Source organism: Manis javanica, chromosome 2 (genome assembly GCF_040802235.1).
Source record: "Manis javanica isolate MJ-LG chromosome 2, MJ_LKY, whole genome shotgun sequence".
NCBI classification, from domain to species: domain Eukaryota; kingdom Metazoa; phylum Chordata; class Mammalia; order Pholidota; family Manidae; genus Manis; species Manis javanica.
This window is the reverse complement of record NC_133157.1, coordinates 144,348,995-144,376,936: the sequence shown is the minus strand read 5'-3', so window position 1 is coordinate 144,376,936 and position 27,942 is coordinate 144,348,995. Positions and strand designations below refer to the sequence as shown.

At 42.5% G+C, this 27,942-nt stretch overlaps 1 protein-coding gene across 1 annotated transcript in view; it reads left to right on the top strand.

The window, feature by feature from the left end:
* The first annotated feature begins 2,464 nt into the window (after positions 1-2,464).
* Positions 2,465-27,942, top strand: part of XKR4 (XK related 4) — a 438,738-nt gene continuing 413,260 nt past the window's right edge. The window contains exon 1 of the mRNA XM_036999479.2: positions 2,465-4,551. Within this exon, the coding sequence (XP_036855374.2) occupies positions 3,776-4,551 (776 nt within the window). The 5' untranslated portion in view covers positions 2,465-3,775. The remainder of the gene's footprint in view (positions 4,552-27,942) is intronic.

The following is a 27,942-nucleotide window of genomic DNA, read 5'->3' as shown; positions in this document are numbered from 1 at the left end:
ATAAGAAATAAAAAAAGAAGAGAAGCAAATGGGCTAGCAAGACATTGGGCAGCTGCTGAGTCACCCTGGCCCCATGGCAGGCTCACAGCTGTGGATCTCAAAGGCACACTGGTGGCATGGCCATGCCCTTGGTGCAGCCACAGCCAGTCACACAGGTTCGGGCCTGAAGTCAATGGAGAGCAGGGTCTCAATAGGGCTGGTGTTTTGTCAAGAGAGATGAAGATGTGTTGGTTGGTCATGGAACTTAAATTTGTGTAAGAAGAAAGGTGAGGGCATGAAGGGGTAAGGGACATGAACAGGAGGGAGAATTGAGTTGAAGGGCACATAAGGGAGGGATCTAATCATTTAGGAGGGATTATTCAGTGGGCTGTTTGCAATTGATATTATGAAGCTGTTGGGTAATGACATGGTTTAGGTTATGACAATGGAAATGAACCTCTGAAATAGCATGGCAAGTTCATCGGAGGTCACAGCACTGAAGACCAGGAATCCATATTAAAACCACTGATTCTGATGCAGGGAGGTCCAAGGACTATGTTTTGAGGAAATCTCCTTTTACAGAGAGTTGACTAGCTAAACATAGAGTTTTAGAATTAAATCAGAAAATATGAGGGGTGAGGAGAAGCATGAAGAGTATTAATAGAATGTTGTGTATTGAGTGTTTGCACTGGACACTATGTCAAACAGTTTACATGCATCATTTTATTTATTTTATTTACAACATTGGATGCTAGAGATTGTTATTATTCCTAATAATGATGACCATGAGGGCCAGAGAGGCTAAGTAACATGCCCAAGGAGAGCACCTCTGTCTGAGTCTAAACTCTGAGCTTTTAACTATTATGGCCATCAGCAGTGATTTTGATAGAGGTGATATTAAAACCTGCATCCTGAGATATAATAGACTTATGGGATTAGACTCTTGAGAACCTCTCATGTACAAAGCCCAGGATTATGCATTATCTCATCTAATCCTCATGTTAATTCTGTGTACTAAGCAATCGGCCGTGATCATGGGGCCAGTAAGTAGCAGAGCCTGGATGTAAATGTTCATCCTCTGACCTCCCTTCCATCAAATTCCACCAGTACTTTCCAGAGATGGGCCAGTTAGACACTTTAAAAGGGTCCAAACAATTTTAAATAAATACATTAATAAGACAACTATTACTAATTTTTTTATAACCTAACAGGATAACATAATTCCTTGTTTCCATGGGAACATTAGTTAGTAGAAAATGTAACATTCTTTCTGTTGCAGAATTTTCTTTCTAAAAATTCATTCAACTATATTCAACTTTCTTTCTAAAAATTCATTCAACTAATTTATTGAGCAAACAGTGTGTGCAGGTGCAAAGGATACAATTGAATAAGAAATATCTCTGCTCTAAAGTTAACTTCAGTGATGAGCTCAGCCCTTTAGAACCTCAGATATTCCGCAGAGCCTTTTCATGCCTGGTATAATATAAAGCAGTGCCTTTGGCCTAGAATACACTCTATCCCTGAGGACTCAGTTTCCTAAGAGATCATTCCTCTTAAAGATCAGCTGTGTGCCCTGGAGATGGAATTTTAGATTTGGACCTTAGGAAGACAGAACCGGGGTTTTCCAAAAAGAGATTTTCCTACTGCAAAGGGTCCAATTTCAAAGCTAGATTTAAAAAATACAGCCTTTGCCTGGCATCCTAATTGGCTCAGTGGTACTGCATTGACCCTCCTTCACCACTTGGCCATGACTTTTGTTAGAAATACTGGATTTGTACATGCCATGTTATGTTTATAGGCTTTGTGGACCACCACCTCCCCCCGTCCCCGACCGCCCCGGGTCAGGCAAAGGAGAGATAAGGCTGCACTCAAGACACCAGTCTGTAAATAATAAAGGAAGATGCGTGCAGGAGAGTGGCAAACCCCACTTTGTCCAGGTTAGTGCTAAAACAGCAGATGAGCTGTATGTAGTACAAGATGTCTGGGGTGGATATTTCTACATGCAGAAGATTTTTAAAATGCACTTCTGCTACATAATGCTACTAATTAAGAATGACACATACACCACTTCAAAAAGAGCTTGGTGTCTACAGCAAGGAAGAGGGGAAGGTGTTATATTTTGCCTCCAAATTTAGAAGACCACAACTGGTGCTCTTAGTGGCAGTGTAACATGTGTTACTTCACTTCCCTCTGGTCTTAAAACATGTGAGTCACAGCATAATGTAAGAATTACATTCTCTGTCTCTTAGACTGCAAAAGTTGAATGAGAGAAATCAGAAACAAAGTTTTATTTAAAAAATGAAGATTCTCTTTGTATTGGGTTTTGAGTCTTTTCAAGCCGCAAAACACTTAATATTCTCTTTATATCTAATGTGGTGAGCCACTCTGACCGCAGGTTTAATTTATTCCAGTCCTTTCGGGTGTTGCGCGGCCACACATCAAGTATGTAACTCCTATCTCTTTAAGAGAAGGAAATTCTGGTTTTGGAGGAGGAGGTGCCTGCTCCCGCTCCGCCACTCCCCGCCCGCAGGTACCAGGTTCCCGCGGCTGCGGCCCCGCCCCGCCGCCAGGGGTGCTGCGTTTCTACCTGCGTGAGGGTACCGCCCCTGCTGGCGTGGTGGCTTCCCGGCCGCGGAGAGGGCGTAAGGGGGACTGGCCGGGAGGCGTGGGCCTGGCAGCGAACCGCGCCAGAGCCGCCTCCTCAGCCCCCGAGTCTGGGCGCCCGGGCCTGCGGGAAGAGCCTGGAGCCTTCGGGCTGCCGGCTCCTTCCCCGAGGGCGCGGGCTCCCGGTGGCCTTGTGCGGCCCGGGGTACGCGCTTCGCGATGCGCCCTGCACACCCTCTCCCACTCAGCCCTCCCAGACCCGGCACACCCACTGAGCGGCCGGCGTTCGCGGCCCTGGCGTCCGAGTCAAACCTGGTCTCCCAACCCTCGCCAGCCCCAGCTGCACGCCCAGCCCTTCTCCAGGTACCCGCAGATCCGAACGGAATACAAAGAAGCCTGCACCCACTCGCCCTCGCGGCCGCCACATCCGCCTGTATCCACTCCTCTGCGACCTCCGCGAAGGCTGGACGCCCGGACCCCTCCTCTCCGAGCCGTCCCGCCCTTCCCCCAGTGTCTCTCAGATCCACCCAGGTTTCCCCGAAATCCCGTGAGCTGGGGCCCACGACAGTGGCCCTCTTCCGGACCGGCCGCGCCTTCCGGCCCACAGAGCCCGCCAGCCTCTTACCCCCGCCCCGCCGGGCCGCGCCGCCGGGTCCCCGCCCCTCCTCCGAGGCCCTTCTCCCCCCGCCTCTCCCGAGCTGGGGCGGGAGCCGCGGCAGCCGGAGGAGAAGGGATGAGGTCATCCTCTCCCTCGGAGTCAGCTGGTGGAGGAGAGGAAGCGGGAGGAGGGAGCGCGCGCGAGGGGAGGAGAGGAATGTTCAGGTCCGAGGAGCGGCGCGGCGGCCGCTGCTGCTCCAGCTGCTGGCGGCGGCGGCGGCTCGGGAGGCAGCCGCGGGGCCCGGACGGCGAGGAGCGCGGGCGGCGGGCAGGGGCGCGCGCCGGGCGCCGCGAGCAGCTTGGCTCCGCGCAGGCAGCCAGGCGGCGCTCCTGCCGGCCTCGGGCGCGCCGCTAGCCCGGCCCAGCGCCCAGCCCGGCGGGCAACGGGCGGCTGGCGAGCCGGCGCAGGAGCAGCAGGAGGGGGAGCCCCACCGCCGGGGAGGGAAGCCGGGGCGAGGCGAGGAGGTGGCGGGAGGAGGAGACAGCGGGGAAAGGTGTCAGATAAAGGAGGGCTCTCCTCCGGTTTGGAGGCATCATGGCCGCTAAATCAGACGGGAGGCTGAAAATGAAGAAGAGCAGCGACGTGGCGTTCACCCCGCTGCAGAACTCGGACCACTCGGGCTCGGTGCAGGGACTCGCCCAGGGCTTGCCGTCGGGGTCGGGAGCCGAGGACGAGGAGGCGGCCGGGGGCGGCTGCTGCCCGGACGGCGGCGGCTGCTCGCGCTGCTGCTGCTCGGGCGGCGGCTCCGTGGGCTCGGGCGGCCCGGGCGGCGGTGGGGCGGGCTCGGCTGCGCTGTGCCTGCGCCTGGGCAGGGAGCAGCGGCGCTACTCGTTGTGGGACTGCCTCTGGATCCTGGCTGCTGTGGCCGTGTACTTCGCGGACGTGGGCACGGACATCTGGCTCGCCGTGGACTACTACTTGCGCGGCCAGCGCTGGTGGTTCGGGCTCACGCTCTTCTTCGTGGTGCTGGGTTCGCTGTCTGTGCAGGTGTTCAGCTTCCGCTGGTTTGTGCACGACTTCAGCACCGAGGACAGCGCCACGGCCGCAGCCGCCTCCAGCTGCCCGCAGCCCGGAGCCGACTGCAAGACCGTGGTCAGCGGTGGCTCTTCGGCCGCGGAAGGCGAGGCTCGTCCTTCCACGCCGCAGAGGCAAGCGTCCAACGCCAGCAAGAACATCACCGCTGCCAACGGCGGCAGCAACGGCAGCGGGGCAGCCCGGGCGAGCGGCAAGCACAGGTCTGCGTCCTGCTCCTTCTGCGTCTGGCTCCTGCAGTCACTCATCCACATCTTGCAGCTCGGGCAGATCTGGAGGTACCGTATCAGGGGTGGAGGACGAGGGAGACTTTGTCGCTGCTACACACCCACTGCTTTGCTTTTGCACGAGAATTGTTTAGGGTTGCTGTGGTAGTAACCCTAGTCACACTCTTTCAGTTTTTTCTTCTCTCACCTGGATTTTCCATTTTTACATTCTGTGGTCACAACCTAGCGTGGGACTGAAGCGAGGAACAAGGACTAGGCAGCAAACTGGTTTTGGTCACCTCATGCCTTCTGTCTGCTTCACTAGCTTCTCTCATGCTACACCTCCCTCTCCTTTTTAGTGATACTGTTTCAGTGAGTAGAAGAGGATCTCTGTCACATCTTTAAAAAAATATTTTTTGTTATGTTGAATTTGAGGTGTATGTTGCAGTTTGGATAGCTTCTTTTGTTCCCTGAGAAAAATTGCTGATTCTAGTTAGTTGGGAATTGTTGCTGCTCAGAAGTACCCACATTTTAATTCTTACTGCTAGGGAAGTAGTGTGCTCCAAGTGGAGAGCCTAGTAGGGACATGGCCTGTCTTTTTTGGAGACTATCTGTATCTACATCTGTCTACAAATAAGGGCACTTTAAGGGACCCAGACTTACTTTTCTGATAATCTTGCAAGATTCCCCTATCTGATTTCTCATATAACTAAGAACCTTGGAAAAGGGGTGGTGTGTCTTGCAAAGTTTTAAAAAAACTTTTAATGGACATCTTCTTTGGCTGTTTTGCTACTTGTCATTCAGTCTATCAAGTCTTTGCACAGGTATCATTTCCACTTAGAAACTGGAATACAAGGGTACACTTGCAGGGCATTTGAACCTACAAGTCACTGTTTAGAAGTAGGAATATAATGAAACAGTATGCTAAGGAATGTGTTCTGACTTTTATACATTTTTAATAGGTTTTCGAAGCAGTATTTTGCATCTACAAAAATTCTTTGTATTGAAGCTAACATCTGAAACTTTATTTGGTTAAAATGACATAGTGACTTTGTAGAATAAGTAAAATGAGGAAACTCCTAGCAAGCGCACTGATATGGGGCTACATTCTGCTATGGCAGTGTCCTTTTCAATTTCATTTGTAGTTATTTTTCTGATAGATACATTGTAAGTCATTAACTATGCCGAGGTATCCCATGTGGAAACAACTCAGAGAATGAAAGGAATGGAACTGAAAACTTTTTTGTTTATAGTGAACAGTAGTGTTTTCATTGAGAAGAGCAAGTGTGATACTTTGCAACCTTTCCTGGAACCATTTTTCTGTGAAGCAGGGTAAGCATTGCCACAGTTGGTGAACTTTCAGATTGTGAAACTTGCTTCAAGCAGATACTTTCTGGAAAAGTGTATATGATATGCAGTCAAACAAATTGATGTTGGAAACCTCCATATTTTGGACTCAAATGACTTTTGGAAATACCAATTAAATGTGATTAGCTGTATGTCTCATGGATCACTATTGTGGAGTCTTACAGTGTGATGGTCTTATTCAAGTTTGATGAAGAACTCAGATGCTTGATTTAATTACTTCAAATGGAAATTTATGGCTAGGATGCATATGATTAGCCGTTTTAATCTGATACTGCGGAAAATGAAGCTTAACATTCCATTTGTTAACTTTTGCAAATTATGCAGGATTTTGAAGTCACTTTCAATCACCTTAAAAATGTTTAGATTTATGTAAATAATTCAAACACTTCTCAATTCTATTAATGAAGAATTACCCATGTTTCCTACAGATTGATACTTTATGAAAAATATAATATCAGATTCTATGAGCTAAATAAGTCATTTTAATATCAGCTGTATTTACTAAGACCTTCTAAGCCATCGTTTTCCCAGTTGTAAAATGTTGTTTAATTATCTCAGGACTTAAAATGCAGAAAGTCAGAAACAATTAGGAAAAGAAAAGGGCTTAAACACATGTCGGTGAGAGCACAGCCACTGGGTCAGCTGGCCATACAGAAAAGCTATCAAAGGGGAAAGAGTGACTGAAGGGTAAGGTTGACTGCAGAAGGAAAAAGCTTGGTTGTCAGACAAATGCATTAAGTGACCCAGCCAGAAACTATGGTCACAGGTGGTTCCTTTCTGTTAAACATTTCTACAGTGTTTTCCTTAGAGGCTTTGAAGTTTATTCTGCTAACGCATGGTTGTCCGGAAGGAAGTATTTTCAGATATTTGTGTACATTTTCAAAATAATGTGTTTAACATGTAAGTCTGAATTATCTAATCTAACTGTTGTTAGATTCTGGATAAGATATTTGGGGGATGGTGGAGTAGCTTGGTGGAAGCATGGTCTGAGATTCAGCCTGATTTTCTCCTTATAAAATATGTTAACCACAACTTTAGCCTAATGTAGGGAATTGAAAAAGGATCAGAAAGATCATGGAATTCAACACTCAGATGCATTCTACATTGCTCCAACCTCTTGGAGTGTAGAATATTTGAATGGAACTTTGAGTAGGAGTAGATGCATCTTTGACAATAAACTGGTAAAATGCAAGTAATTTCAGATTACTGTATTAAACCATATGTTAGACCACTATGATTCCTTAAATTAAGAGCATTCGTCTGCCCCTTCTAGCTTTTCTTCTCAATGCATTGCACATAAATGTTGCAGAAACACCAGGGTACTGAATGGTTCAAAGCTCAGAGGTCATTCTTCATGTTTTAACATTCTACTTTCTAAGATCAATAAAATTGTTTTTAGCTGAGTTGGTAACTGTTCATTGTATTTCCATAAAATTCTAGTTATTTTAGGTAAGGACCGGGTTCTAAAAACTTTCTGTAGATGAAATCCTTTTAAATAACATCACAGTGTTCGCTTGTTCAGAGATAGCTATTTGTAACATTTGGACAAAATTTGAATGTATTTATACATTTATTACAAATGCAACTGTTGAAAACAATGATACATACCCATTTTAATTAAAGTTTACTAGTGGGGAATTAATGGCAGCTTTTAAAGTTGTAGGAGTTGATTCTGGGAACCAGCCATTTGAAATAATGAGGTGAACTTTTGCTACCAGGTGAAAAGAGCAATTGTGACTTTAAAAGAACTGTGTTTGCAAATGAATGAGAAAGTACTTTTCTCTTCTTCAATTCAGATGAATCCAGCAGTTACCAAGTAGTTCAGCCAGTTGAAATCACAAATGGCCAATCAGTTTTTAGTTTTCATACGCATGATCAGTTATATCTAGATGTCCTCTTCCTTTAGAATTTAAGACTTACTCTTAAAATTCTACCTGAATTTCTCCTGTGTATATATGTACATATTCAGTTGCTTTCTAGAAAATAGGCTTATTGCAAACAATAAGTTAGTGGATGGTAGAGTGGAGATTATTTTTATTACTTTTACATTTTTGGTTTTTGTTTCTGAATATCTATCATCAGAGTCATGTGGGGAAAAACTGGTGAAAGAGTAGTTTGTTCTCTTCTTCCCATGCTTGATATTCCACAAGGTATTAACATGTGCTCCATAGTCAAACTGGGAAAATGGCAGGTTAAAAAGAATTAAACAGATCTCTCTACATCAGGACTGCTCATAGGTTTTAATAAGCTAATGTGCAGTTGTCAAAAACTTTAAAGGCACACCTATTAAGTACTTATGTGATGATGGGGCACAAAAAGCACTCTGAGAAATGTTGTGTCTGCCATTCTAAGACCTGTCCAAAGAATGATAATAATAATAATAATAACAACAGACAATGTATATGGCACTTAAAAAAATCTAAAAATGTTTTTATACTCCTTATTGTATCTAAATTTTGCAATAACCTAAGAGGAAATCATTAGTATCCCTTGGGCTCATAGAGATTAATTCACTAGCACAAAATTACTCAACTAATTTTCCTGATACAGCTAAGAGTCAAAACAAGGCCATTTTGTCTGTGTTCTTAATGTCTATGTTCTTTCTGGCTCACTTACCTCCAAATGCTAGCTTGGACAATAATGACAACAGCGTATAAAAATGACAACTTACCTTGGCTAAGGATGGCAAAGTGGGAGAGGGAGCTGCAGTTTGGATAGGTCAGGATCTTTCCAGTAACACACCACTAGTTAGTTAAATGACAGAACAGGGACTTGAGCTCAGACTGTCTGACTCTGAGACCAGTACTCCTCTTACTACACCATTTGGACATGCTAAGATTGTTGCATTAAATCTCAGCTGAATAAACATGATCTTTATGTTATTAGTGACTTTAATGATTAAATGGCATAATGCATGTGAACATGCAGGAAGTGCTTTGCAAATGATAGATAAGGAATGGGTAGGAAAATACAGAACATCTAGGTTATATCTTCGACTATTGAAAAACTACTTTGTTGTTTGTGAGTTAGTTCTGAATGTATGATACAGATCAGGCAGGATTGATGCCCTTTCCTGAGTTTATTGAATGGTCACTATATATTTGTATTCTTCTACTGCATATCAATTTATTCATGTAGCATATGTTGAACACTTACTCTGTGCAAGGCACTGTTCTAGTTACTAATTATCCCAGGATGAATAAAATACACATCTTTCATGGAATCACTGTCTGATGAGGAAGACAGAGAAGTAAACAGACAATTTCGATACAGGAAAGTAAGCACAGGAAGCTCAAACCATCATAATGGTTCAAGTGAGACTTTCTGGAGCAGGGGATGTTTGAGTAAAGGTTTGAATGTGAGAAAATCTGCTATCTGATTAAAGTGGGATATTGGCTGTAGAGCCTTGGACACAACTAGGAGTAAAGGCAGAGAGGCAAGAAAGTACAAGGTAGATTAAGGGTGTGCTTTGAATAGGGAGTAAATGCGAGGTAACAGCTAGAGAAGAGAGTGGAGAATTGGTTGGCCTGAACAGGAAAAGGAATTTAGATTTTATTCTGAAGGCATTGAGGAACCCTTGAAGGACTATGTGGGGGAGGGATTGTTAACAAAAGTGTTAAATACTGTGTTACCCAAAGGAATGGCGAAAAAGTTGAAAGTTTCGGAGCATTGTCATCAATTCCTCCTCAGATTCAGTCATGTTTGTTTTATTCATTGATTTCAAAGTATTTGAGTCTGGATGTAATTGAGGTATATAAATAGGCCCAACAAAGTAGAAGTGTTGTTTATCAGAAAAACAGATTGGTTGAAATTTTTCATTGTATTTATAGTAAATTAAATTCTTGGCAAAAGTTTATTTTGTGTTACTTTTTAAAGAGGTTTTCCTTAAAATACGGTTGTCTTCACCTTATAGAAATTTAAGTTTCCTGGTCCTTAGAAACTTGTTCCTTATATTTTTATAATACTTTTAAATTTCAGAGGGCTTCAGTGTCTCAGTTGATCCTCAGAATAATCTTTGCGGTAGCACTTTCATTTTGCGTATGTGGAAATTGAGACAGAATTTTCAATGTTTTCCTTTAGGTCACATGGTTCTGCACAGATTCTAGGCTAGAATTCAATATTGGTGTAGGAAGGAAAAAGCAAAGGAAAAAGCAGCATGAAAATGGTTGATGGCGAGAGAGAAGCCTGGACATTGAGAGCTCTCTGGCGAGTACTGAAGGCTATATATACAGTGGACAAGGCACTGGACTTCTGTGTAGGCCCTCTGGGGCAAAATGGATGGGACCTAGTGGAAGAGATTTCGAACTAATGTAAGGAGACATTTTTTTTAACTAGTCAAGGGGATCCAAAACTCAGTGAGTTCCCCAACTTTGGAGTGTCAAAGCACAGTTTGGAAAGCTCTAGGCAGAGTTACAGTAGAAAAGACTTTAACACAGAGGATCATCTTCCAGCAATTTCTGTCATTACATGCTGCTGCAAACATAGTGAACTAACCTTTGCTTTTTGGTGATGAAAGAAGTAGGAGTTCATTTGAAATACTGCAGTTGTGTCACTTCGAAATCTATTCATTGGTTTATGGACCCAGTGTCTTCCCTGGAGCACCACAAATCCATGCAACCTCTTTTAGTACTAGGCTTGGTATTTAAATCTCTGAGTTAGTTAAAGATATAAATCCACACCAAATCAGACAGTCCTCTGTGCATTTACTTGGGTTTCTGTATGAGTTGGAATAATTTATGCATGAATTTATGTGGTAGATATGCCTATTTCAGTTCTATGCATTAACTAGTGCAAAGATTGTAATTTTTTTCTCTTCACTTGAACTATATGCAGTTTGTTTCACATGGGTAAAATATATATATATATTTATACTTATTATGCCCCAAGGGAATTGAAAACTACCTTCACAGAGCAGTTTAAAGTAGTATCTATACAAATGGATGCTATCATTTATCATTTTTGGATAATGTCCACAAATCTTTGGGTCTTTGCTCAGCCACTTACAAATAATTCCTTAATGTTTGGATATCCAAGTATGCAACTTGCTATTAAATATGTTCTCTATTTCATAGTTTGAATGAAATAGTCTATGCGTGGATTTAAATAGTACCACTATGAGTAACAGATAAATAGGATGATTCACCTTTATATGGACACACTGCTACTCTGATTGATTAGCATGTTTCTTTGACTTGCTTTAAAATTTGAGTGACACACTAACTAGGCCTATGGAAACAAGACTTGGAATTCGAATTGGATTTATTATTCTTATGTATTATCAAATATAAGGTGCAGTGTGGTGCAGTGTGATAAGTATCAGTGCTTATCAGGTGTAATCTTACAAAATGGACAAAATGGTTGTATTGGATTGATGGGCCTAAGGCAAAAACATTCTCTTGAATGGCATGCCTTAATTCTGAGCATCACATCAAGGGGCTGCCTTTCAGCTATGTGATGGTGTCACTGGTAACTGATGGCATGGCCAGCTGGGAAGGAAGACTGTGGGCAAGTCCTCATGAAGTAAGTCTAGCGGTTGTAGAACTTAGATATATAAGAATACATGCTCAGTGAATATTTACTGATCTGTGAATGAAGCTTAGGCATCATTTCTTTATGAGAGTGTAGCTGAATTTGTTGCTTGGTTGCTTCTTGAGTTTCTAATGGTACAGTGCTACCACAAAGATACCACAATTCATCAGCTCTTTTTTGGATTACTAGTATTAGGCAAGTGGGGCTAAATTTCATAAAGTACTGGCTCTCGTTTGAGAAAGATGCATTGAGAAATCTGGCTTTTTATGTTCCTTGCTGACAGAAGAATCAGACTGGAAAAACTTTGGGATGGATATTTTTCATTTGATTCTTACGTACACTTGACTGTCTGAGGATATATTTATAAATGGAATGTTTTTTGGCATTTTTGGTGCTTCTATTTTTCTATGCAAAGAAAGTTTGTAGCTTCTACTATTACTGTCACTACCACCATCATCATCAAAATTCTTATCATCGTGAAACATTAATTCCATGTTTTATATATTCAGAAATAATACAGATAACTGATTGCAAGGGAAAACTAAAGAAGGGTTAAAATGGAAATAAAGCAGCCCAGAAGTTCCCTAGAGGTGGTCTGAATGACACTATTAGATCTTTTCCAACCCAAAGATAGAGACAGAGGGTCATAGTCAGATTATCAGTGATGGATCTTACTTAGGCAGCTGTTCCTTGGGGAACTGGACCAAGATGAGGGTCAGAAGAGATGATATGGCTGCACAGTAACTCAGACCCCAGGCTGGTCACCTAGCTGCTCCAGATTATGTGTGCCAGCGTGCATAGATGGCACAGCACAGCTCCTGGATCTCCACAAAGTCTAAGTCGTCCTTTGGTTTCCTTTTTCTGAGTCTTAATTTTCTATCTGTCTGACATGCCTGGTCAAAAAATAATGTCCAAGGCTCTTTCGAGAACTAAAATTCTGGTCCTGTTCTTACTACAAAGTCTTTTCTGCTTGCCACGTCCCCAGGGTGTACACACCAGAAAGTCTCTATGTGTCTGCTAAGGCCATCATTACAGTGGTTCTCTGGGTAATGTAAGGTAGAGAGGATTTACAAGGGATATCCCAGAGTTGATATCATTAGTGTCCAAATGCCTGGAACTGGTATTATTTACACATGAAGAGAGAATCTTAAGTGTATTATTATGATTTGTACAATGCAACTTATTTTGTGTCATTTCCAAACTTTAATTCGAATCAAATAAAACTATTTTCATTAAAACCTATATCTAAGCATTTGAAGTTGATGTGAAAAAGAGTTCCCATATCACTAGTTCTAAGATACATACCATATAGACTGGGGAAGCCAAAATTGCCATCTGTGTTTCAGGGAGGGAGGTATGCACAGCTGGAGTGCTGTGATTAGTAAATAGGAACAATGCTTCACAGGCTTAAAGAGAACTATCTATTATGTCAATGAGAAGGCAGTTGTCAGAGCTAGATTTGCTTTTAAATTAAAAGCTTGTCCTGGGTTACACTGTCAGTGATTTAATATGTCAGAAATTGAATTTAAACTGTATACAAAGATACTCTATCCAGGCCTGTGCTTTTTAGAGAACAGGGATATGCTACACTCTGCTAGAAGATGAGAATAATGCATTAACCTCTCTTGGATGGGAATTGCCTGGATCTCAAGGATGTTAGAGATCTGTTGTGAAGCTGAATAATTTTCAACCTCGTGACATCTCAGATTTTTAGATAAAAAGAAAAAATTTAAGCATCTATTTTTAAATTAACTGAAGTATGTCAAACTATTTTTTCATCTTCATGATTTGTAAGTAGGCTGTTTGAATCAGTTCTTTTGTTTAATTTATGTACGTGCCCTGTTTTCCTGTCAGGGGAATCCTTTTATATAAACAGAGCAGTGGGCAGTGTGTTGGGTGGGTGAGGATTAGTCAGATGGAAACCATGCATCTATAGAATAAGTATGACATACAGGGAGTATTAGTCTAAAAAGACTTGCACTCATGTTGATTTGACTTCCCAGCAAGTACACAGCATTCAAGAGGGACAAAGTCACCTTCTTGAACCACCAATTGGGGAGATTTCATCCAAGTAAAAAGCAGTCGGACTTCCTCTTTCTGCAGTTCAGAGAAAAGTCATGAATAAAGATACCAGTTTTGGGCTGAATTCTTTACTTTTCTGTTGCAGTGAGTCAGTAATCAAAACAAAGATAGCTATTGTAGCAGTACCAGTAACACATGGTCCCCCATAATTTCCATTATTAGTTTGTACCATATTCACTTTGTCCACATAACAGTAACAATAAAGAAATGATCCTTCAGGAAAACAGAAGAAAGGATTTGTAAAGTCTTCTTTTGTTTCAATAGACTTGCAGCTTATGAATTAATGTCCTGTTTTACAAAAGTATAATTAATAATAATAATGATAATAATATATATTTTTAATGTATTGCAATCCCATTGGGCTTTCCAAAGTGATTTACAACACTTGGGTCTGTTGTTATAACATAAATTAAGAAGTATGTCCCATAAGATTTCATGTTTCCCAGGGATGTACTGCTATTAAGAGTAACAGTCACAGATATCCTGTAGGATTTTTCTTGATGGGAACACACATCATCCTAATGAAAGCATAAATATTAGTGTATTCATACTTTTGAAAAGCAACCAATATCAATAGTTACAGTTACAGTTGTTTAAGGATATAATATCTACTTACTTTAAAATATGGTTGGAATCAGATGAGTAAGGAAGAGGAAACCTCAAGTTTTTATCAAGGAAGCAAGGTCCAAATGCCCTGAAAACTATCCTGAGCCCCACTTACTCTCTGACCTCTAATAGAGCATGAGGGTGTTGTAGATGAGGCATGCATTTATTAGCTTGGGGAAGAAAAATTTAGCCAACAGAGAAATAAGCAAAAATGGAGAATTTTTTCCCATCATTTGAGGGTGAAATTTCAGTCCTTGGTAGTAGGGCTGGGAAAACTGCACTGATCACCATTATAAAATCCATGACAGCAAAGATTAAAGCAGGCTTTGCCAGTCAGGCAAAGCTTCCATTACATAAGTTTGTTTTAGGGACAAAAGAGACAAAAATCCAGCTGTGATAATGGTCAGCTCTGGGGGTCACCTTGATATTGAGGGCACTAGTGGGGTCTATAGCTGGAGGGTGCTTGGGCTCAGAGTCCTATGTTATCACAGAGATCAGAAAGAAGTAGGCAGGGAGTCAGCGGTTAGAGGGTCAAGTCCAAGGCACATCACAAACAGGAAGGTGTTAGAAACCTGGGAATCCAAGTGAGGGCCAGAAACAAACTTGCTAATAGTAAAGGTGGGTAAGAATCTGAAATCAAGGGCATCAGGAGGGCAAACTGTAACACTTGTGCTTCAAAATGTAAAACTAAAGGGAAATTCGTTTGCCACCCAGTCAGATATTGAGAGTAAGGCCTCAGAATAGAGATCAAGTTCTAATCCCACTGAGAAGAGAGGAAAGAGCTGGGACTGCAGACAGCTTCTCACCCCACCACTGCTGACATGTGTAAACTCATCAGTAGCTCATTGACTAAATCACTACTTGGTTGCTGTGACTGGTTGCTGAGAATAGAATAACAAAAATAAGTGACTAATGATAACCTTTTAATGATGGATTCCACACACATCTGCTTAAAATCATAGTCAGGAGCATATATTGAGAAGAATGTGCTCTTAAAAGGTCTTGCTGTCTAGGAAGGGAGGCAAGTCACATTCATACCCCAAAATCTGTCTGTGATGACTGGCTGGAAGTGGAGCTATTGCCTTGCAACTCAAGGTAGGACCTGCAGACAGCAATCAGCCTCTCTTACAAGTGTCTCAAGATTACAGACTTTCAGGCTCACCCCTACTGAATCACAAGCTAGATAGAAACAAAATCCCCAGGGGATTATTATGCACATTAAAGTTTGAGAAGTAGAGTAGGATCTACTCTGCTACAGAGGATGGAGCTGAAATGGTCAGGGAAGGCTAATCAGAGCTGTACAGTAATGGAAAATATGGTTGATCCAGATGTCTTAACTGGCTTTCTACTCAAAGTCACTCAACTCAGTGTGAAATTGAGGGTTGGTGCTTAGAAAGGATAGCAGTAATAGACTACACATACACCCAAAGGAGCCTCCTTATAGTCTTAGAAGCAAAAATTCAAAATCTTTCATTGGCAAAGAAAGTGAAAGATTTTAGCAAAATCTTTATTAAACATCCACTACTTTATGGTTTTGTTGTTCACAACTGATCGCTAGGAAAACAGTTTAGCACACTGACTCGCCATGTCTTACAGTTTTATACTGTGCTCAGGCCTCTGCCATTAGGTCACTTGGGATGGAATACATGTGGGCTGGTGAGGGAGAACCAGGCCTTCTCCCAGGTCTGAACACTGAGGAACCCTGCGTTCAAAGGGACCAGGCCTTGATGATGGAGGAGGAGGAGAGGAATGCAGGGGAGGCGGCTCTTACCAGGACGGTGGTTGCTGCCTGGGCTGCCGAGGTGGAGCTGGACTGGTTGTGGCGTTCTTACTCATACTTCCCTGAAAAAGAAGCAGCTGTGAGGATGAAAACATCACATTGGGTTTTGCGGGTAAAAGAGAGGAAGGTCACCTCCAGCTTGTAGTCCGATAGATCCAGGAGCTTCCATGTCAACATGGGGAAAGATGGATTAAAGGAGAGATAGGAGAAATTGGAACTAGGGCTCCAGGACTGCAAGAGAAGGCCCTGGCTAGGAGTTAGCAAGGTATTTTCATAAGTTAATGTGGAAAGATTTCTGATAGTCAACCTGCCCCACACAGTTCAGCTCCTTACAGTGACTCATGAGGTCCATAGGTAGGCTATACCATGGGAAGAAATGTGTTCGTTTGGCCTGATTTCATGCTTTACTGTTTGTCTTCCTTATGTGAGTGTAACTCCTGGGGGAAAATCCCAGGGCAAAATACCTTTGAAACCGAAATCAGTCAAAGGGAGAAATAAAGTGAGAGAAACCCATTTATTTCTTACAAGCAGTTGTCCCCTTCTGCTCTCCCTTGTCTCTCATGACCCCATTGCAAAAGAAGGGGCTCCACCCAACCTCTCTGGTCCAGATACGCCCTTGCTTGCCCTTGTAATCACCTATTGATACGGAGATGGACTACTTCTCTCTGCCCCTTGGAAACACTTAATGATAGGGAGATGCACTAAGTCCAGGTGAGAGATTCTGGAAATATTGCAGTTTTCCCCACAGGGGAGAAATAAAACATTCAACAATATGGCAAAATTTGTCAGTGTCTGTAGGATAGAATAAGGAGAGAAAGAGAATGGTGCCTTATAAAATGTATATTTGTGTAGATGTATTATCAGTTTCCTTATGACACATTAAACAGAACAGAAATGCTTCTTTTCAAAGTAATAGTTTCCTAATTTCCCTCTTGTACAACGGCTGGCGTTGCTAAGCTGCCACTTTTGTTGCTAGGGCTTCTTCTCCCATCTGAGCATAAGGATGCGATTGTTTCCACCCGTGTTCTGAAGTGTCCCCATGGAGAGTTACGCAGGTAATTTTTCTTGGTCTGCTTTATCTAGTTGTGGTCACCCTGCCAGGCTCTAGACCTGTGTGGTTTTCAATATGGTAGCTACTAGCTACACAGGTGTTTGTAGTAGCTACACTATTGAATATTTGAAATGTAGCTATTCCCAGTTGAGGTGTGTTGTGAGTGCCAAATGCCCCAGGGCATTCTGAGGACTTAATGTGGCAAAAAAAAAAAAAAGGCTGGCACTTACCTCATTAATAATTTTCACAATTATTATGTTGAACTGATAATATTTGAATGTACTGGGATAAATGAAACTTAATATTAAATTTTATTTTACCTTTTGCTTTTTTTTAACTACTTAAATGTGACCAGAAAATTAAAATTACATATATGGCTTGCATTATATTTTTATTTGACAGATCTGTTGTAGACAATGTCAGAGCTCAGGAAAGCCTAAGAGAAGAATTTATTAAAAGTCGCTAGGGACAGGGCAGTGAGCTGCTTTCAGTGCTGAAGCAAGTTGACTTCATAGATTTTGCAAATAAGATGACCTGCTGGTAAAAAACTGAGTCTTTGGGGGATAAAATCCCTAATATGACTAAAGCCCCATTGTCTTCCCTGCTTCCTGCAGTGCTTAAGACCTAGTGACATGCTGTGCTTATTAGGTGGTTTTGATGATGACAATAAGGACCGAATATTTGTAAGTGCTACTGGAGCTTGCCAGACACATGAAGTCATATTAAACCATCTGGTTTTCTCATCAGCCTCTCAAGGCAGATATTATTGTTGTTCCCATTTGAAGATGAACTGACAGATTCAGAGAAGGTAGGAGCCTTGCCCACAGCTACCAAGTAGCAAGTATGTGCCCTGACATTCATGATTTCAGCTTCCAAATCTTGGGCTTTCCTCAGTGTATCTTACTCCTCCTCAGTTAATTCAAGAGAATCACTTGGAGATGCATTTCCGGACCTTTTAGACTGGTAACTGTGCTGCAGAGTGCAATGTGTTAAATTTTTCTGTGACATCAGTGGGAATTAGTTAAGATCAATTATGGGATTTTCCTCTGATTACCATGAAGGAGAAAGACATACTTGGTGAGGAGTGGTCAGATTCCATTCTTGACCTGTGTAAACTTCTCAATTGTAAAATGTAGGGGGGTGGGGGTGGGAGTTAAATCAGATCATTTCTAAAGTCCCTTCCAGCTCTATAATTCTATGAAACTGGTGCCCAAATGGAGCATATCAACTTTTTATGTACCATATTGAATATTCACTTGAGTAACAATATTCATGTTTTATTGACCTGGGCTAGGTTTCTAATAAACTACCCCTGGGATTGATAGTAACACCAAACTTCAAACACAGACTGTGGACCAATTTATCCAGGATATGTCACTTTTATTTGATACCTGCCAGTAAAATACAAGTTATTTCTATTGGGAAATGCATGACACTAAGAATACTAAGTAGGCTGCAGTCCTGTGTGAATGGTGTGTAATTAACCTGTATTTATATCCTCATTTCACATGCAGTCATGCTTTGCATATACTAGTATTCTACCCTACATATGTTCATGAATTATGAATTCAACTGCAAGCATGCGAGGCAGAGCCCTCCTTCCTGCTAGTCACATCTCTCTGAAGATTTACATCTGTGTGACATAACTTCAAATTCAACTCTGAAGTCCTGTCAGAGGACCAACTCTAATAGTCCAGCATATGCAAGTGCTACAAAATTCACTCCCAAATGCACACAATTCACACTTCTCAGAATCAGACTTAGCTGGTCCTTATCAGAGTTCCAAATGTGCATTTTTAAAAATCAAGAGAATTCTCCTGTGTCTGTTTTAAAAGATGCCAACCCCCAGCCCCCATAATTGGAAAAGTGCTTTGACAGGGTTTGCAACTGCCCTTTGGTTCGTACTATAATTTTTTTTGTGTGTGTGGTATTCCACAAAAAAATAGGCATTATCATTTTTCTTTTTTAATTCAGGGGCATCTTTACAAAGTATAGTTTAATGGCCATGGCACTAAATGGGTTCTAATTTGCTGGAATTTTTTTCCTAAGTAATATGTTCTAAAAAACATGCATGTCTATATCATTGTTAATTGTCTAATGATTTCCTTTGGTGAATACACCTGATCACATAGATTATGTGGTTTTTAGATTGAGATATGCTGGAAAGAGCAGAAATGATTTAATTTAATTCAGTCTGAAGAGAAAATGACCTCATTCATTCATTTAGTAAGTATTTATCATGCATTCTCTGTACGTAAATTCTGGGCACAGCAGGATTCATGCAATGGACTCTGATGTAAAGTTCACTGTCCTGCAACAGAGTCTCATTCATATCTGTTTATACCTCAGAGGGAGTGTATCATCAACACTGGCAGGAACAGGGTTGTTTGGGAGGATGGGGGAGGGATGAGGGACCTCTGTCAAGGTTTCACAAGGGAGTAACATTGGAGTGGGACCTAAGAATTCCAAGCAAAAGGAAAGAAGGGACAGACTTTTTTTTTTAGTTTTATTTTGGTATCATTAATCTACAATTACATGAAGGACATTATGTTTACTAGGCTCCCCCCTTCACCAAGTCCCCCCCACATACCCGTTCATAGTCACTGTCCATCAACATAGTATGATGCTGTAAAATCACTACTTGTCTTCTCAGGACAGACTTTTTAAGCTGTGTTCTATGAAGGGCTGAAATGGAAGGTGTGAGGGAAAGAATGTCAGCAGATGAGTTATGAGTTTGGGACCAAGCTACCCAGGGCCTTGGGGGCTTTTCCTGAGAAACCCAAACTGGATTCTGTTGGTGAGTGGAGTCTCAGGGCACATTCAGATAGTATTTTCAAACAATTACCTTTTAGCAGTGGGACAGATTGAATCGCAGTCTGGAAATATTGGGGAAGGAAGTCTTTTGCACTCCTCAGAGGCAGGAGAAACATGTGAGCGAGGGGGAAGTATATTTAGAAGTTTATTGAAGTATATTCAGAACTTTAAAATATTCTCTGTGAGTGAGTGAAATGGAAGCCTGGAGTGGGCCTGGCCAGTTCTCATGAGAGATTCTGATAGTACTAGTTAAGAACTCTATTTAATGAGCTATTGGAAAAGGCATAAACATAAACAGAGTTGGGAGCATGTTAAATAAAGATGCTCTGTAAATGCAGGCTGGGCAATTAAACGTGATTTACCCAAGTAAAGCTAAATACAGTACAGTGGATAATTAATGGGCCTGTGACAACTCGGTAATAACTATCCTGAACTCTTACAATGGTGCATTAACATGAGTGTGCGTCAGAGGGAGGGGTTGCCTTTACAGTCAACTCCAGTTAGCCAGGAAATTTCCCTCACAGAAATTAATCAGGGATGCCTGGTAGTGGAGCCTGCAGATTAACCTCCTGAACCAAAGGTTCCTCGATCCTGGGTTCCTTGGTGAGCCCACAAAGAGTGGTTGTAAATCTGATTCTTCCTTTCCTCGATTCCCTTGACTCTCGGTGCTGTTTTTGTGTTCAGTAGGATTTACCTTTCTTACTTTAGGAAATGAACTTGTTCTCTTCTCAGGTAGATGAACTCTATTCTAGAAGAGACCACTGTAGGTGGGGAACTTTCCCTGAATGGGGTGGGCCGTTCACGTCTTCAGGATGCGGTGAAGTTCTCCATCTTTGACCTGTAGCTCATGAAGGAATCCTCCTAGCAAGGGACTTTTGAGACCCAACTGACCTCTTTTATTTCAGTATATCATCACTTAACAACTCTAATATTTTATTCTTTAATTAATAGACTTTATTATTATTTTTTGAGCAGTCTTAGATTTACAAAATAGTTAAATGGAAAGTACAGAGTTCCCATATACTGCCCCTCACCCCCTCACTTACATTAGTGTGATATGTTTGATACAATTTATGGACTGATATTGACACATTATCATTAACTTAAGTCCATACTTTCTATTAGAGTTTTCTCTTTCTGTTGTAAACCTGATAGCTTTTGACAAACGTATAGTGATCTCTCTGTATGACATCACAGTATGATGTGGGATAGTTTCACTACCCTAAAAAGCGGTGCTCCTCCTGTTCATCCCTGACTTCCCCAGCCCCTAGCAACAATGATCTTTTTACACTATCCTTTGTTTTGCCTTTTCCAAAATGTCATGCAGTTGGAATTGTACCGCATGTAGCCTTGTCAGATTGGCTTTTTTCACTTAGCAATATGCATTTAGGGTGCCTCTGTATGTTTTTGTGTCTTGATAGCTCATTTGTTTTAGTAGTGAATAATTGTGGGAAAGTTGGGGTTCCTATGCAGGATCCTCACTGAACTTAAACCACTTGATGACATAACTGGCCTGTTGCTAGGCTACTGCTTCCACACCCATAGGCAATAAGCTATGATAAGCTAATGCACTATATAGGGAGATCAGCCCAGTGCTCTGGGCGGAGGCAGAGACTCTAGTGCCCGACCTATCACTGGAGAACAAGCTGGGGTCTAAAACTCATTGGAAAGACAATTGGTGGAGTTGGCAGGGTTCATTGTTGACCAAGGAAAAAGACAGGCTGCCCTTACGGGAGGGGTGCTTCAGCAGGATGCCCCTATAAATGGGGAGACAGTGGATCATCCCCTAATGGGAATTGGTCTGAGGTGGCTTGCCTCCTAGAGGGCTGGGCCCCACCCCAGGACTGGAGGCAAGTAGAGGTGTTACCTGAGTCAGTAGGGGTGGCTGTTGGTATACTAAGTAGATCTTTTGAGGGACAGAGTGCCTGGGAGGCAGTAGGGACTGTGAGTTGGCTGCTTCTCACAGTATTAAAAAAGTCTACAGAAGAGAAGGACATGCTCGTGAAAAAGACCCAAGAAATTGTGGCATGAGAACATGAATGGCAATTGTCCTTCCACAGGGATACCTCCACAGCCCCACCATCTGTCATGGACTTGTAGCCCAGGACTTGGCTACATGGGAGAAACCACCAGTGGTGCAGCTGTACCATTATATTGATGATGTCATGCTCATGTCTGATTCTCTTTCAAATTTAGAAGGTGCAGCACCTAGACTGCTGCAGCATCTATAGGAGAAAGGATGGGCTGTGAACAGTACCAAGGTACAGGGACCTGGTTTGTCAGTCAAATTCTTGGGGGTCATCTGGTCAGGTAAGACCAAAGTTATACCAGAAGCAGTTATAGACAAACTCCAGGCCTTTCCTACCGCTACAACTGTAGCATTGCTACAGGAGTTTCTGGGTCTTCTAGGCTACTGGAGAGTGTTTATACCACACTTGGCACAAATTCTGAAGCCCTTATACCGGTTGGTATGAAAGGGTGTCAGGTGGGACTGGAATGAGACATGTGCATCTGCCTTTACTACAGCAAAATGGGCAACCAAGGGGCCATGCAGGCCTTGAGTGTGATTGACCCATCAAGGCCCTGTGAGCTGGATGTTCATGTCACTGAAGATGGTTATGGCTGGGGTCTCTGGCAGTGGCTTGAAAAAACTCGCCAACCCGTTGGATTCTGGTCACAACTCTGGAAAGGGGCAGAGGTCTGATACACTTTGATAGAAAAACAACTGGCTGCCATGTATCACGCCTTGCTGGCTATAGAATCCATCACTGGAATGACCTCAATAAAGTTAATAACCACCTATCCCATCTTGGGGTGGGTATGAGACTGGACCCAAAAGCCAAGGAGTAGTGTGGCATAAACACCCACACTAGCCAAGTGGGGTGCTTGCCTACAGCAGTATAGTGCCCTCTCTAGTAGCCCCTTGAGTAAAGAACTCCAAAGCTTAATGGGGCTGGTGACATATACTAGTGAAAAGCAGGAAGAATTTACTTTAGAACCACTAGTAGCAGAGAGTCCCTATCTGGAGGGAAGAGTCCCTATACCTGAAGATGCATGGTACATAGATGGCTCCAGCCATGGGCAGCCCACAAAAGGGAGGGCCATAGCTTTCCATCCGAAAACTGAGACAATACGGTTGGAAGATGGTGAGGGGAAGAGCAGCCAATGGGCAGAATTGCCGGCTGTGTGGCTTGTGATCAGCAAGGAGCCCTCTGCACTGACAGCTGGACTGTCTATCGGGGCTTGACCCTGTGGCTACCAACCTGGTACTATGCCAACTGGCTGGTTGGTCACTAACCCCTTTGGGGGCAAGAATTATGGCAAGACTTAGGGGCCTGTGGTCAGACTAAAATAATTACAGTATACCATGTGACAGGTCATTTGCCACTGGCATCCCCAGGAAATGATGAAGGAGATAAATTGGCCCAGATATGTTGGTTAGAAGGAAAGCCTGCCACGAATTTAACCCAGTGGTTACATCAGTGTTTGTTGCATGCAGGGCAAAAGACAATGTGGGCTGCAGCCCATCTGTGGGGCTTGCCTCCGATCTTTGAAGAAGTTAGAAGAGCCCAGCAGGAGTGTGTCGTGTGCTCTAAAAGGGACCTACACCGAGTTCCACAGCAGTATGGGACAATAACTAAGGGGCTGATACCCCTTGTCAGGTGGCAGATAGACTATATTGGGCCTCTACCTGTGTCAGAAGCATATTGGTATGCTAAGACTTGTGTGGACACAGCTACTGGACTTCTGGTTGCTTTTCCTACCGTTGTGCAGACCAGCAGATGACCAAAAGAGGCCTGGAGTGTCTCTTTGCCGCCTATGGCCGACCACAGTTAATTGAGAGTGATCAGGGCATCCATTTTACTGGACATACACTGCAAAAATGGGTGCAACAGCTGGGAATCAAATGGAAGTTTCATGTGCCATACAGTCCTACTGCAGCAGGGATTATAGAGAGGCACAATGGCTTATTAAAATCCAGACTAAAGTCTGCAGGGATATTCAGTCCGCTTATGGACCGTGCTATGACGTTTATATGAAAAGCCCTGAAAGGGAGCCGTGAGTCCTGTAGATGTGTTAACACATATGGCTGCCTCCCCTATACAACTGCAAGTAGAAACCAAGGAAGAATCACTGAAGCCAAGATTTGGCTACCAGAATAACATCTTGCTGCCAGCACCAACTGCACTGAACCCTAGAGATTCCATTGAGTGGATGTGGCCTTGGACCTTTCAAGACATGAACCAATGATGGCTCGCTCTCCTGGCACCTTGGGGACAAGGCCTGGAAGCTGGCCTCCTGTGTATTCCTGGAATAACAGTAGACTGGCCGCCAAATGTCACAGTAGTCTATTCTGAATGGCCAGAAGGTAGGAGCGTCTTACGGGGAGTTTTGTTTCATCATTATGGCCAGTGCATGCACCTCCAGTAGCACTATATATAGACTCTTCAGTAACCCCCATAGGGAAAGGAGTAAAAGTATGGTACACTAGACCTGGAAGGGCCCCCCTTCCTGCTACAGTCCTATCACAGGACCACTCTCCTGCATGCATCCTACCTGATGGACAAGATTTGCCTATGTTCGTGTCATTAAAACATGTGTCTTATAGCCTCTAAGGTCTTTGTGGATTGGGAACCTCTTCTGGCTTGAGGATTATTATAATTTTTGTTACTTGTATCAAAATCTTGTATCTTAATTTCTGTTATTATCTTCTAAGTTGTTAGCCTCTGTTGCTATTGTGGAATCTGGTTACAGTGTTCTAGCTTTCTTGCTCAGGGACCATTGTGAAAGATTGAAAGCATGTAGATTATAAGGCAAGAGTCCTGGAGGGGTAAAGTGTGGGGAAGTTGGGATTCCTAAGTGAACTTAAACCATTTGATGATGTAACTGGCTTGTTGCTAGTCTACTGCTTCCACACCCATTGGCAATAAGCTATTATTGCGCTATATAGAGATCTCGGCCCATTGCTCTGGGCGGAGGCAGAGTCGCCAGTGCTCGACCTGCCACTGGGAGAACAAGCCGGCAGCTGAAACCCATTGGCAAGATAATAATATTCCAGTGTATAGATGCACTGCAATTATCCATTCACCTACTAAAGGACATCTTGGTTGCTTCCAGGTTTTGACAATAATGAATACAACTGCTGTAGACATTTGTGCTCAGGTTTTATGTGGATATACATTTTCAACTCTTTTGGGTAAATACTAAGGAACCAGATTGCCAGGTCTTATGGGAATTGTATATTTGGTTTTGTAAGAAACGACCAAACTGTTTTGTAAAGTGGCTGTACCATTTTATTTTCCCACACTTTACAACTTTTGAGTACCTACCATGTGCCAAATGTCCCTCATGGTACAAAGTTAGTGAGCGAGGGCACAAAAAGTTATTCTACAAAGCATTAAGATACCATGAACTTACCTAAGTTGCAGATAAATTAAAACTTGGGGGTAGTTTACTGACTAGGATCTATACTTTATAATACAAATCACGTAATTAGTCTTCAATGAGAAATGGGCTTAAAACAATAAACATTTAAATTACAGTAAAGTACCACAACTGTTTTAGTGATGCATTTAAACAGTTTTATGAAATTATTGTGTGAGCTATCTAGACAGTAAGTTCTGGTACCAGCTCTCTGGTTTCACATGGGTGAAAGAAAAACTACTGGGAAAAAAATTAGTTTTTTTTTTTAATGTACTTTTGGGATTAGTGATTTTCATGGATGTATAACCTTGCTTGGTGATTATTTCTTTAACACTAAACCATGAGATGCATACTTTATTTTTTAGACAAAAAATGCACTGCACACCCTATCCATACACACATGGTCTGAAATACTCTGGAGTTCTGCCAAAGACTTGAACAGGTGCCCTGGGGTAGCAGCAGTCTTACCTGACTCACCCTTCATGGACTTGAATGGAGATTGTACATGGATGAATGGCGGAAAATCAGTTTCTCTACCTTTTAAAAGGCCTTGTCAGAATCTTTATTTGGATTTTTAGACTATTTGGTGACATTGAGCTGAATTATTTTTGTCATTCTTAAAAGCAGATAATGGATTAAAAATTTTGTTCTCATCTGTTCAACTCAAGCAACAAATAAGATGAGCAGGTTAATCCTTTTTAGCCTAAATTATAAAATCAGATAATTTTCTTATTTCTTTTGTACTACATCAAAATAGCATCGGGTACCCATGTCAAATGTCTTTATATTTGCCTATCTTTGCATAAATACCCATTTCAGTACATGTTCCCAAGTTTGTCTCCATCTCTCCAACATTTTGGGTTTTAAGTGTATACAAATATTTGTGAAACTGATAATTTTGCATGATGTGTAATAGCAATTTTAGTAAGGCTGTCTGGCTGAGAAGGGCACTAAAACATTACTAAGTTTATTTAACAGAATCAGCCACTCTCTCCAGTTGAGATCTTATCTTTGAAAAGCATTGAGATGCTTCTGTATAAACGTTGAGTCTGTTGATCAGAATGGGATGATTTGTGAATGTGCAGTCTGTGGTCCTTTGTCTTTAATTAACAGTGAAATGCTAAAGAATCAGTTTTTCAAGTGCTTTAGAGGAAGAACAAAGTTTTGATCTGACACAGACATGAAAGCTCTGAGATCTACTGAATTAAGAGTAAGATGAGATACAATGAAGATAGAAAAAGAAACGGTTCCTGTGAACTCCAGTCTGGAGGCTCTGATTAGCAGAAAGTGCTCTTTGTATAAGAAGTAATTAGTGAAACCTGCAGTCCCCTGAGGTTTCCTGTGGCACCTGGGAGGAGGGGCTGCTAGGTGAGTGAGTGGAGAATGAACTGGAAGGATGGGAAGGGTGAGGACAGGCAGGCTGCAGGTCACGTGTATGTATGTAAACATACCTTGTGAGCTCACCTGGACCCATTATTTGTGTATTGGCTTGCACTTCTTCAGTGGTATCTCCTGCTTATTTTGGAATGTAGTTATTCAGATTGATGCTTGATTTCATCAGCCTCAGTTTCATATGTAAATTCTGACCCTTTCTGTAATGTGCATCTTGTAAAAGTGGAAACTGGTTAGTTCACTGCAGTGTCCCCAGTATATAGGATGGTGTCTGGCACACTGGTGTTCATTTAATACATATTTGTCAATTAAATGAATGAAATGAAAATCAGAAAATTCTTAGAGGACTTTATTTTCCTTTCAATGAAAGACTTGGGTAAACTTCTAATTTCTGTATGTTTTGCTTTACTTGCAAAGTTATTCTGTGGATTAAAAAAGCACACGGTGCTAGGACATCCCCTTCTAGATGCCTGGTGACCTCCCTGTTGAATTTCGTAGTTGGCTTCAGGCCAGTGGATGGAAGGACTGGATTTTTCCAGAGTCAGGACTGACTTTGACCCCAGAGCATGGGTACCAGGACTTCAGAGCCTCCTGCCAGCAAAGGCACAACACAGTTAGTTGTCTTGCAATTGGGTTTCAGCCCCGGGCAAGTTCGCTGTGGATTCAGTGTGACCAAAGAAATTGACAGCAAAACGTTCTTTGGGGTGAAAGGGTTTATTACCCATCTTGTTCTCTGGCGGTAGATCGAGCACTAGCGTCTCTGCCTCCACCCAGAGCAATGGGCCGAGCTCTCTATATAGTGCAATAATAGCTTATGTCCTAAAGGTGAGGAAGCGGCAGCCCAGCAACAGGCCAGTTACATCCTCAGCTGGTTTAAGTTCAGTGAGGATTCTGGCCATAGGAACCCCAACTTCCCCACACTCCACCCATCCAGGATTCTTGCCTTACAATCTAAATGCTTTCAATCTTCCTCAATGGTCCCCATGCGAGAAAGCTGGAGCACTGTAACCAGATTCCGCAATAGCAACAGAGGATAACAACTTAGAGATAATACAAATTAAGATACAGCAAGATTTTGATACAAAAATTATAATAATCCTCAAGCCAGAGGAGGTTCCCCATCTACAAAGACTTTAGGGGTGATAAGACACATGTTTTAATGCCACCAACATAGCCAAATCTTGTCCATCAGGGAGGATGCATGCAGGAGAGTGGTCCTGTGATAGGACTGTAGCAGGAAGGGGGTCCCTTCCAGGTCTAGTGTACCATACTTTTACTCCTTTCCCCATGGGGGTTGCTGAAGGGTCTATATATAGTTCTACTGGAGGTGCATGCACTGGCCATAATGATGAAACAAAACTCCCCAGTAAGATGCTCTTACCTTCTGGCCGTTCAGGATATACTACTGTAACCTTTG